The sequence below is a fragment of the Cibotium barometz genome, chromosome 18 (assembly GCF_041138505.1).
Source record: "Cibotium barometz isolate CiBa-2024 chromosome 18, ASM4113850v1, whole genome shotgun sequence".
NCBI lineage: Eukaryota > Viridiplantae > Streptophyta > Polypodiopsida > Cyatheales > Cibotiaceae > Cibotium > Cibotium barometz.
Window position 1 is genome coordinate 16,994,942 of NC_141063.1, and position 11,929 is coordinate 17,006,870.

The 11,929-nt window shown below is 53.6% G+C and overlaps 1 protein-coding gene across 3 annotated transcripts in view; it reads left to right on the forward strand.

Moving 5' to 3' along the window:
* The window catches only part of LOC147628999 (ribonucleoside-diphosphate reductase subunit beta), a 142,139-nt gene extending 132,660 nt beyond the window's left edge, over positions 1 to 9,479 (forward strand). For all 3 annotated transcript variants that reach the window (XM_086812201.1, XM_086812203.1, XM_086812202.1), the window contains exons 20-23: positions 8,020 to 8,106; positions 8,209 to 8,284; positions 8,360 to 8,416; positions 8,686 to 9,479. In XM_086812201.1, coding sequence (XP_086668327.1) covers positions 8,020 to 8,106; positions 8,209 to 8,284; positions 8,360 to 8,416; positions 8,686 to 8,769 — 304 coding nt within the window. In that variant the 3' untranslated portion in view covers positions 8,770 to 9,479. The remainder of the gene's footprint in view (positions 1 to 8,019; positions 8,107 to 8,208; positions 8,285 to 8,359; positions 8,417 to 8,685) is intronic.
* Positions 9,480 to 11,929: the final 2,450 nt, after the last annotated feature.

Genomic DNA, 11,929 nt, shown 5'->3' on the forward strand with positions numbered 1-11,929 from the left:
GATGGGAGGGTTAAGTCTGACTCACCTCGGGTGCGTGCCATCACCTCACAGCTCCCTTTTTTACCACGGACCGCAACCTGCCCCCTCGCCAGCATGATAGAGCATGCCAGTGCGTTTGGCGACAATGAAGGTGGCCATGCCGGCAATTGTGAGCACTTTTCCCCGCTTCTCCATTGATGAGATCTGCAGGCTCTATGGTACCTTTTAAGAGTGATCATTGACGCTCTATCATCCTTAGCCTCCCCCTCTCTTCTCTCCCTCGCCACCTCTCCCCCCTCCGCCCTCTTTCTCCTCCCTTCCGTCCCGCCCCTCCGCCCACCGTTATCTCCTCCCCGCCTCAGCTCCCCCCCCCCCCGCGCCCCGCCCCCGCTATCCTGTAACCCGCCGCTTCTCTTTTTTCCTCGCAGGGCTGTGTCCCTCCCGTTGGTGACCCCGGTTTCTGGCTTTTTCCCTCAGGAGGACTCCATGGAAGCCGCTCCGACTAACCCTGCCGATTCCGGTCTCCGTCTGGAGTTCACAGCTGAAGATCTTCAGTTGTTTGTTTCCACAGTTTCCGCTCTTGAGGCCTCCTCCTTGGTCTGCAAGATAGTGGGTAGCCGTCCGATGCGGAGAGAGCTTCGCGACCTTCTGCAAGGCAGCCTTGTTGGCGTGCCCGCCAAGATCGTCAGCGTGGATTTTTTGGGACGTGGCTACTATCAGGTGGATTTCGAGTCCCCACAGGCAGCTCAGATGGTGCTGGCTCGGAGCCCCATTGCCCTCCGCTCTTCCCGGGCGTTCCTGGCGCGATGGACTCATGGTTTCGACCCCGCTTCTGACCCGCTAGCAGGCGCGACAGGTTTCCCCGTCACTATCTGTTTTCCTGGACTCCGTAGGGAGTACTTGCCCCTCTTGTCATCCATTGGCAAGGCGTTCGGGCAGGTGGTGGAGACGCCTCAGACAGCGGCTTCAGTGATTGCTCGGGCAGCAGGACTCCCGGCCATTCGGGTTGTGGTTCCGTCACCGGAGTCCCTCCCGAAGACGATCCTTCTCCCTTGTCTTTCTGGAGGACATATGATACAGCGCGTGGAGTATTCGGGCCTCCCCGGCCAGTGTTACATATGTCGGGAGATGGGCCATCTCGCACGCGCCTGTCCCCGCAAGGGGGCTCATCCTTCACGTTATGCTGCCTCCGGACCCCCTGCAGCAGGAGACCCGAGGGGTGGCCATCCACTTCAGAGACCGGACATCCCTGGCTCGTCACAGCAGGCGCCATCATCTGACGAGCAGGCCCCGGCGGAGGATGCCGCGCAGTCCCAGGAGGCTGGCGGATGGCAGGAGGTTCGCCGGTGGAAACGCCCGGCCCGCAGGGACCGTCGTCGCAGACGCCAGCAGGCAGCACAGGCTGGCGGACAGGCGACTCCGGCTGGCGTACAGGCACCTACCCGCACTTATGCTCCTGTCAGGGATAGGCGGCCAGCAGGTCCCACCCCGATGGACGAGGATTCAGACTCAGTGCCCGTTGAGGCCGCTGGTGGAGCCTCCCACGTGGAGACCCCGCTCCCACCTCCCCCCGCGGGGGGCCCCCCACCCTCCTTGGAGCAGATTCCTGAGGATCCTGGGCCGCACTCTTCGACCCCCGGCTCCCCTTCCCCTCACCCGGAGAGCACTCCTTCCACCCTTCCTTCTCCCCCCCCAGCCCCCCCTCTCCCGCCTCCCCCGGCGGCCCCCCCTGACACCTATCCTCTGGCAGATGCCTCTCCATCCTCTCCTCGCTCTCCCCCCTCCTCGCCACGAGTCCCCATCCCTCCCTCGGCCTCTCCAGGATACTTCGCCAGACCACCCACTGCCCCGGGGCAGCGCAGCTGGGTAGGCCAGAGCTCAGTCCAGCGGCTGTTCCACCGCCACTCCGGGCCGGTGGAGATGGCGATCCTCGCCTCGCCCGCCACAGAGTTCTCTCCAGCCTCCCCTGGGGGGCCCCCGCGAGTGATGGGGCTACCAGTGGATTACGGTTTTTTCAGGTGCCTCCAGCTGGATGCTGGCCCGTTCGAGACACTGGTCGCGCCCTTGCGAGTTTGCGTGGTGTGCCATCCCTCTCGTTCTCCCTCTGTGGTGAGCAGCATGGTGGCTTTCTCCTTTCCTCTCAGTGTTGCCCCAGACACAGCATGGGATTGCAACTCTGTAGAGGAAGTTTTGCGTGATCAGATACTGGAGTTTTCTCATCACTTCAGTGACTTGGGGCTCACGGACCTATTGCAGACCCGATTACACTCAGCCCGCATGAGCCTGTTTGGTATAGGAGACTGGCGGGCGGATCCGGTCCACACCTCAGTTGAGGCGGTGCTTCTGATTCTCCTCCATGCCGCCCCGAGGGTGCAGCCTACCTTTAGATACATATATGCAGAGGATTGGTCTCACGCCTATGCCCTGGACAGGGCGAAGGCGGAGTGGGGCTGGACACAGAGACAGGTCACCCTTTTTTTGGAGAGACTCCGCACCCGGACAGACAGTGATTATTCTCCCTCCAAGCCGGCGCCCAAGACTCACAGAGTGGAGGGCAGATCATTCGGGCCGGCTTAGAGGGGTGAGCCAGTGGAGGCTGCTTCACTTGCCATAGCTCATCCATGAGGATCCTCTCATGGAACATCCAGGGTCTCGGTGGACATCGCTGCTACATTGGCCGGGGCAGACTTCGCCAGGAGATCCAGAGGGCTCTCGTTGGAGGACCCATCGATATCCTTTTCATCCAGGAGCACCACCTTTCTGCTGGGCGTACCCGCACCTGCGGGAAGATCTTGCCTGGCAGGAGTCACACTTTTTGGTCACCGGCATATGGCTCCCAGGGGAACCAGGGTGGAGTATGCATCTCAGTCAGCGAGCAGCTTCTATCTGAAGTTGTGGACTCTGGCATTCTGGTCCAGGGTCGTGCGCAGTGGATCATCCTTCGGGTTGGGGAAGACCGCATTGGCTTCCTCAACTTCTACGCCCCTAATGGGGCGACCGGGAGAGCCGAGTTCTGGAGCACCATTAGGCAGTCCCTCCCCTTGGCAGACCACTGGTGCCTCGGAGGGGATTGCAACATGCTGGAGGATGCAGAGGACAGGATGGGGGGCAGCCAGGAGACCATTCATGGGCCGGAGCTAGCTGCCTGGGAGGAACTAGTGCTTCAGGTGAGAGGCCAGGATCCGTGGACTCTCCCGGAGTTTGGCAGGTTGCAGGGGAGCCTATCTTTCTCGCGCTCGGATAGACGGGCCACAGGGGTTAACCTATCCCGCATCGACAGGTTTTACATTGATGAGTGGGCCTGTGATAGAGGTGGCACAGTGGGCATACTTGCAGGCTCCTCGTTTTCAGATCACCATCCAGTGCTTCTCCAGATTGAGGACCCCACGAGAGGAGAGCAGAGCCAGAGCGTCCGGATTCCAGATTGTCTCATAGAGGAGCCCGAGATTGCGATCGGAGTTGAGCAGGTCTGGCAGGAGCTGCAGTTCAGGAGAGGATCGGCAGCCAGCGATCTTGCCAGTGGCTTACAGGAGATTAGCCAGATGCTCAGACAGGCTGCCTTGGACCGGCTGGAGGCTTTCAGAGAGCAGGAGAGGAGCCTACGGAGGAGTCTAGCGTCCCTCCAGAGACTCCAGGAGAGGGATCCTACGAGCCCTTGGATCTCAGAGCAGATGGAGTCAGCTCGCACGGAGATCAGATCCATCGAGGAGAGGAGGGTGGAGTTCCGATTCCATGCTCGGGCTTCCTTTTGGACACAGGCTGGGGACAGAGTGACTCGAGACTTCTTTGAGGCGACAGGGCCTCGCTTCAGACGAGAGGGTCTCAGGCGTCTCCGGCAGGCTGATGGCCAGGTTGTGGTGGATCCCCCCAGGGTTCGGGCTATAGCCACAGATTTTTACAGGGACCTTCTCTCTGCTGAGCCAGCAGATGACAGGGTGAGAGAGGCTCGGGAGGCAGTTTGGAGCTTCACGAGACCGGTTGTGCCGGCCCATTTACAGCACTCCCTTCTCTCCCCCTTCTCGGATACGGAACTGGAGGAGGCTCTTCAGGCATTACCTCGGGGCAAATGCCCAGGAGAGGACGGTCTCTCGGTGGCTTTCTTCCAGAGGTACTGGGGCCTCTTACACAGGGGCTTCAGATTGGCATTCCAGGAGATTATGGAGTCAGGAGTCATGCCGGACAGCATGGCTGAGGGTTTGATCCACTTGATCCCCAAAGAGGGAGGAGACAGACTGGAGATTAGACAGTGGAGACCGATCACCTTGCTAGGCACGGCCTACAAGGTCCTAGCTAAGGCGATCAGCAGGCGGCTTCAGCCTCACCTTCCGGACATCATCCACTCCACGCAGACTGGCTTCATCCAGGATAGGAGCATTCTGGATAACATTTTCTCCTTCTGGGAGGCTACGGCTCTGGCTAGATTTCGACAGGAGGATCTGGGAGTGCTCCTTCTCGACTTCGAGAAGGCATATGATCGGGTGGACTGGGCCTTCTTGGAAGGCACTATGGAGAGGATGGGCTTCCCCCCTCAGTGGATCCGTGGGGTCTCTGCACTCTACTCATCGGCTCATAGCCAGGTGCTGATACAGGGCGTGCGCGGAGAGAGGTTCCAGCTCTCGCGCTCGGTGCGGCAGGGGTGCCCCTTAGCGCCCTTTCTTTTTCTTTTTGTGGCGGAGGCCATGAGCACTTTTTTGACGGCACAGGATACAGGTCTGCGGGGCCTCCAGCTTCCCATCCGTACCTCGAAGGAGCTCCTAGACTCGGAGTTTGCGGATGACACTGCTGTCTATCTTCAGGGAGGTGAGGAGAACCTCCGCCGCTTCGCCTTAGCCATGGACAGGTTTTGCAGAGCTTCGGGCGCTTTGATCAACTGGCACAAGTCGTGTGGGCTGTGGGTCAGCTCTATGCCCCCCCCGACTTGGAGGCCAGTTGACGGTTTTCAGTGGCTGCCTCCTGGCACTACAGTGCGTTATTTGGGATGTTATGTGGGCATTGACATATCTCCGGAGCAGCAGATAGCCCCCCTTCTTCTGAGCATTCGGAAGAAGCTTCTGTATTGGAGTACCGCTCGTTTATCTCTGGCTGGCCGAGTAGTTGTGGCCAACCAGGTTCTGCTTGCTACTATGTGGTACATCACTTCCTGCTGGGCCTTCTCTCGGGCATGCATTGGCCAGGTGCAGCGGCTCATCAGGAACTTTCTTTGGTCCGGTGGCGACGGGCGGCCCGCCAGGGCCAAGGTGGCATGGGCGGTGATCACTCAGCCGAGGGAGAGAGGCGGCCTGGGCATTGTTGATCCTATTTGCCAAAGCCGAGCATTGCTTGGCAAGCTGGTAGTTCGTGGCCTCCTGCCAGGCGCTGAGCCGTGGAAGGAGTTTCTTGTTTCCAGGATGCTCAGCCGCACCCCCTCTCTTAGCGGCCCCTGGACCCCCAGCATTAGGTGGATCTTTACAGAGCAGCGATCCAGAGGAGTGGGCCTTGGCTTCGAGGAGCGTTTTGCAGCTAGCCTTCTGAGGGCCTGGTCGCATCTCAGGCCGTCACTCTTCCAGACTCCTCCGGGCACCGATGAGGAGCGCCTGAGGCAGCCATTGATCTGGAACCCCTTGATTCGACTTCCCAGTGGCCATATGGTTGGATCGCGGTCTCACGTGTCGTGGGGCCCTTTGAGCTCCGGCCCAGCCCAGTCCCTGGACGACTGGATATGTTTTCAGCAGCTGCCTCTTGAGGCCCAGGAGAGGAGACTCAGTGGGATGAGGGGCAGAGAGTTGATGAGACAGGACATCGAGGCGGCCATCCCTCGGGAGTGGCGGACCCCAGTACAGGACCCTCCACCTCCACAGTGGATGGGTGTCTTTACTCGGCATGAGATCCTTCTAGCGGTCTGCGGCACAGCGGAGGGAGTCGCCCCACTCACTTTCGAGGTGGGAGAGGGTGGCCAGCTTCAGAGGACACGACTAGATTTGGATGGGCTCCAGGGTTGTATTCTTCAGAGGGTGCGGGTGGTCGGCTTTCATCAAAGACAGTGGCATGTAGACCCCTCACCGGCCTCGATAGGAGAGGACTGTTCTTGGAGATTATGGGCTTGGGACAGCAGGCCTCTTATTCGCCTTCAGTGGGATCCAGGTGAGTGGTTTTGGCGAGATCCCTACTTGGCCCCTACCAGCCCAGGCATCCCCTTTTTTCAGTACACAGCGAGGCTGGGGCGGCGGATTCAGAGGCACAGGATAGCGAGCACCCCGGCGGCGGCCGAGCATTGGCGGCGACAGGGGCTCTCCCCTGCCTTTCTTAGGGACTTCTGGTAGCGCCTGTGGGCCAGCTTCCGGCCCCGGAAGGTGACGCTTTTTCTCTGGCTCACAGCGCATAGAGGACTGGCTGTGGGGGCATGGCTAGCTTTTGGCAGACACCCAGCGTCCTGCCCTCGGTGCGGCCATGCACAGGAGTCGCAGCGGCACTGCTTATGGGATTGCCCACAGGCTCAGCAGGTCTGGCAGCGCGCTCTCAGGATGGTTTTTGCAGGCTCACCAGGTGAGATGCTGGTGACGTGGGGTGCGGTGGCTTGGGCCACGGACAGCGGCCCGGCCCTTGGATATGAGGACGTCCCTGGCAGCGCGACCATCCAGGTCTCTGACAGGGCGATGGCGGTGGTTCCGACGCCAGACTTCTCATCGGCAGCCCCTCAGGAGGGGGTCGGGCACAGATGGGAGATGATCAGCAGCATGACGGCTTGGCACATATGGAGAGCCCGATGCAGGGAGGCCATTGACCGCCAGGCGACTCCACCGGCGGAGGTCATACAGGCCCTCTGGGTGGACATCATTCACACCTTGAGAGGACACTGGGGGAAACTCCAGGGCGACTCGGATCGCATGAGAGGGCGCCGCAAGGCTTTCCTCCGCACTTGGCACCCTGGCCCTTTCCTCACCGCGAGGGGCGAGGATGTCACTTGGCACTACAGGCCTCCAGTCTGGCTTTTCTCACCTCCCACATGTACTACTAGGTAGCCCCCCCCAGAGAGCGGCCAGCCACGGGGGTGGAGCTCAGGAGTTCACTGTGTTTTATCCCTCCTTGCGAGGTGAGCTTTGTAGCCTTATGGCGTTTTCTCATTAACTAATAGAAGGATCCTTTTCCCGGAAAAAAAAAAAAAAAGAAAAAAAAAGAGAGAGATCTGCAGGCTCTTCCCTGCGGAAAGTGTCGAGGTGAGGATGGCCTTTCGGTTCCCTCTTCCGGCAGCATGGGGATCTCATGAAGGCTGCCTTGCAGAGTGCCTTGAATGAGATCATGGCATCGGGAGTCATGCCTGATTGGCTTTTGGCTTTCCAAGGTCCGGATCCATCTTATCCCCAAAGAAGAGGGGGGACCGACGGGAAGTGCGCCCATCACTCTCCTGGGTACTTACTGCCTACAAAATCCCTTGCCAAAGCCACCAGAAGACGCCTCCAGCCTTACCTTCTAGACTTCATCCACAGTACTCAGACAAGTACATCCAGGACAGGAACATCTTGGATAACATCCTTCTGGAGGCGACGATGACAGCTGGGCAGTGTTTCTCCTACATTTCGAGAGCCTACAACAGGGGGTGCTATTATATTCCAGAGAATCAGCTTGGGAGTGGCATTGGTGGGATCCAACAGGTCTGCAACCTCCAAGAGGGAGGGAGCCAGTTCACATGTTTATCTTGCATCTTTGTAATGGTAGTATCTCTGTGCTCTCTGAATCAACCCATACAAAAAGAAAGTAGTATTGGTGCTTTGAAAACAGAGGAAGGTCATGTTCTCAAAGTTTGCTGAACATTGAAAGGGCTAATGAGATAAAAATGGATATGGGTCGCTGGGTCTTTTTGTGATCTCTCATGGGTTTATTTGTACATACAATGTAGCTGGTCAAGATAAGAAAAACATTGCAGAAATCATATGTATGATTTGGATCATCTCTGTCTGCTATGAAAGTATTTTTAAGGAGGAAGAGTCCTTTCACCATTAATCTAAAGACACTGTAGCTTTTGTGCTGGTTTTTATCGTGCTGTTGTTTCTTCCATACATGCAGGTTTGTCGACGAAGGGGATCAGGGAGTGAATGATGCACGATGGTTGCATGCTGACTCTGTATTGGTCACTGCTAGTGGAAATGGGAGGTTTGTAAAGGATTGTAAATTGTACCATTGGTCATCATAGTTTCTTGAAAGAACGAGTTTTATTTTCTGTGCCACCACCTAAAATGGATCTTTATGGATCAGCATTGCAATGTGGGACATGTCACTCGGGGACCCCTGTATAAGACACATGACTAGTCATACTCGCTGTGTGAACACGGTAAGGGCCTAGTGAATTTAGTCCGCTTCTGAATGGAAAAGATTGCAGATGTAATACTATGCAAGTGTTTTACAGGTGGCGATTTCTCCGAATGATAGATACATATGTAGTGGTGGTGATGACCAAAAAGTGGTGCGTGATAATTCATAAAATATTCCTGATTGTAGTCTGTGTAATGTTAATGCATGGTGTACAGCTACGTCACATTTTTACTTGAGTGTCTATACCTGTGAGTGCACACATTAGTTGGTGGGTGCTCACGTAGGCTGAATACACACAGTAACACATGTATCCAGCCTTAGCAACGAGACAGCCAGATGGTTTTTATACTGCATAGCTGAGAGGTCTAAATGGTTGAATCGAACATGATGTGCCTCTTACACATGGAATTTGTCTAGCAGGTACTGTATCAAAATACGAGGGAGAAGTCTAGAAGTGGTTGGCGTCTAATGCACCCTCTACTGGAGGAGCCACCCATTGATTGAGGACCTCTGGCTGAGCTTGGATTATCAGTAACATCAGTGTGTTTCAAGTACCAGGGAGACTCAAATTATGTATTTAAACTTACCATAAAGATCAAGCTCTCTTAAGCTTTAATCTTATGCTTATGTGACAACCAGATTTGTCTTGCTTCGGAAGTGTAATATCAATCCCAAGCCATAGCAAAAGCACGTTTTTTTGGGGGGTCAGCTGCCTGAAGCGTAGAGGGACACCGATTTTTGTTCACCCAAGAGGCAGCAGTTCAGTGTCGGTATGGTCCTTTTCTTGGAGCCTACCTCAAAGCTGACTATGGTCACCAAGCTGATGGCTACTGCTTTGAGCCTGTTATGCTATGCAGTTGTTGCTCCATAGCTGGAGCTACAATCAAATTGACCGATCTCCTTGATTTTCCGTTTGAATCCCATTTTCGTATAGACAGCAAAGAAGGCTGGCTAAGTGAAGCACAGCTGTGCATGGTGTACAAGTGTGAGGATCATTTCTTGCTGACTGTTTCACCAACATTCAGAAACATTGCAGAATGAATGGACTGTTGTATTTTTAATGAATTTGGTTTTTGATTATGAGTGAAGCAGATACTTTAGGGAGTGGTTACAAAAGCTAGCCATCCATTGTTGATTGTAACGAGGACCTATTTTTTCATACGATGGGACAGTACAGAGGGAAATACAGGTTATTTATCTTGTTGTGCACAAAACCCATGTGGAAATTTTACCTTCCAAGCGTTTTGTCAATCACTTCATGGTAATTAAACATTTGGGAGTGCATTTTGATTGACATACTCATATGAACTTGCATTTTTGAGGCAAGTAAACCCTTTAACAGGATGGATTATGCATTCTCTTGGCACATTCATGTTCACGTGCCAAGTCCCTTGCACTGCACTAAAGCTTCTTGATCCAATGCCAATCAGTTTCTCCTTGTCAACCTTGAAATCCATACAAAAACAACATGATAATGCCTAATTGTAATTAAGCCAACACGCTTGAAAAATAGCGTAACTCCTTGGAAGAAAAAGAGAGAGAAATGAGTATAGGAATGACAATGTTCAACATGAAAGAAGGAAAATCCATACGGAGCACTCTATATAGTTCATGGCTTGTTGAAAAAAAGCCACAATTGCGGGCAACCCACGATTGTCCAATAAGACCAATATCTCAAAAGCTAGGTGTTGGGAAATAAGCTCACATTTAGCATGCAAAAGTGAACATATTGAGAGTGTGGGAGGTGTATAAGAGTCACTGGTGAGTGTGCATTAGTGTAACCAAGATAGATAAGATTGAGTGATGAAAGGGATGAGGTCAAATGTATGATGCAAGCAATGATGTCTAGCTGAACCTTTTGTGAGTGGGTTTTTATAAATAGATTTGGTATGCTTTTAAGATTAATATCTTGCTTCCGTTGTTTAAGCATTACTTCCTTGATTAGACTGATTCTTAGCTATGGATTCTTGCACTTGCTTTGACCCCTCACACCATTGTTTGCAACATGATATCATAGCCTTGTGGAAAAATGAGGGTTTTTTTAATCTTCTCATTATTAGAAGTTGTATTAGATCTCTCTAGCCTTTGTGGCCAATCCATAATGGTTTTGGTCTCTTTAACCCCATGCATAGCTATAAATTGTTTGAATAAGGTAGTCAATCACAAGCAACTTTGAAATAATCTAGCAGCTCGTGATTATCCACTTCATTGATCATGTACAACAAGCAATGAGCAAAGCCATGGTCTCCTTATCGCTCCCTTAACATTTTAGGCAAATTCGGGTAACACCACACACACACACGCACGCAAACCAACCCCCCTCATGGGTTCCAATCCCTCTTTTCTTGTCACTTGTAGTAAGCAACAAGCAAAGCCGTGGTCTTCCTCTTGCTTCCTTGGTAATAGTGGACTTGGAGTATGATTTCTCTCTGTAGTAAGAAGTCCACGTCGTGTGTAGACACACGACGGGGGAGAAAGCATTATATTTTAACATCTGAAGACTTGATGGGTCTATGAGAGACGAAAGTGGTACAATAATGTTCAAGGCATATCTCATCATGGAGTGAAAAATAAAATAGAAACAAAACAAAACTATCTTGTTGGAGTGGTACAAAACTGTCCATGGAAATCTCATCATGGAATACCGGGAACATGAAACATGAGAGGAGCATCAACCCCCAATAGATGGTATGCCACTCCAAAATATCAAGCATGGGGTTAATGAGTATGGTTGAGAGTTCTCCCTGAGCTACGCCACGTGGAAAGGTAGCTCTATGGCGATGGAGCATGTCTTGGATCTGGAGGTGATGAGGGGATTGTGGCCATCGATGTTCGGGGAGCCGGAGTCGTCGAGCACACTAGAATGCGGAGGCTCGAACCGAAGGAACTTCTCTTGGGTGAGGTGGGTATGGAGAAGCTTTAGGTAGATGCACGGGATTCAATGTATGGGTATCCTCCTCTTGGGTTCGGAAGAACTAGATGGTGGTTGGTTGGTGAGGGAGGGGTCGGGGTGGCTTTGGTCGAAGCTCTCTCAAGAAAGTGCCCTTGTGTCTGCAAAGCTCGAGTAGGAAGAGCCCTAGGCGATGTTGGTTCGAGAAGTCGGTGATCCTGGAGAGTGGGCCAAATCCCTCATGGAACAGATAGTGAAACCTCACACGGATCTCATAATATACTGGGTAGCGACATATGTAATACTCCTTTGTCTCAACTTAGTGTGTAGCTTAATCGGCACATCCTCTCCTTCTTGGGTCTCCATGTGAGCTCCTTGGCTCTGAAGATGCGCTCAGCTCTTCCCGTCTCCACTACAAGGCGGTGGGATGAAACCCGTATTTGGCCAATCACAATTTGCATGGCATGGGACCAGTGAACCCTCAGGTAGCCCTGATGAATCCATCCTTAGTGAGCGTGAGGAAGTGATCTTTGTAGAAGTTCATCATCGGTGGGAGGTTTGAAGGTGTGATCCATGTGCAGTGGGTGTAGAGGATGAGAAGATCTAACTGGATAAGATGGCCAAATTGTATTGAAGGGGTGGGAGGCAGTCCATGGGGAGCCCATATTTTGAGAATCAAGTGAAAACTCGGGCATACCATACTCCATGGTGGCCCTCGACGAGTGCTAGTTGGTGGTGCAAGGGCTTCATGGCGGTACCTTTGGAGATCCATGT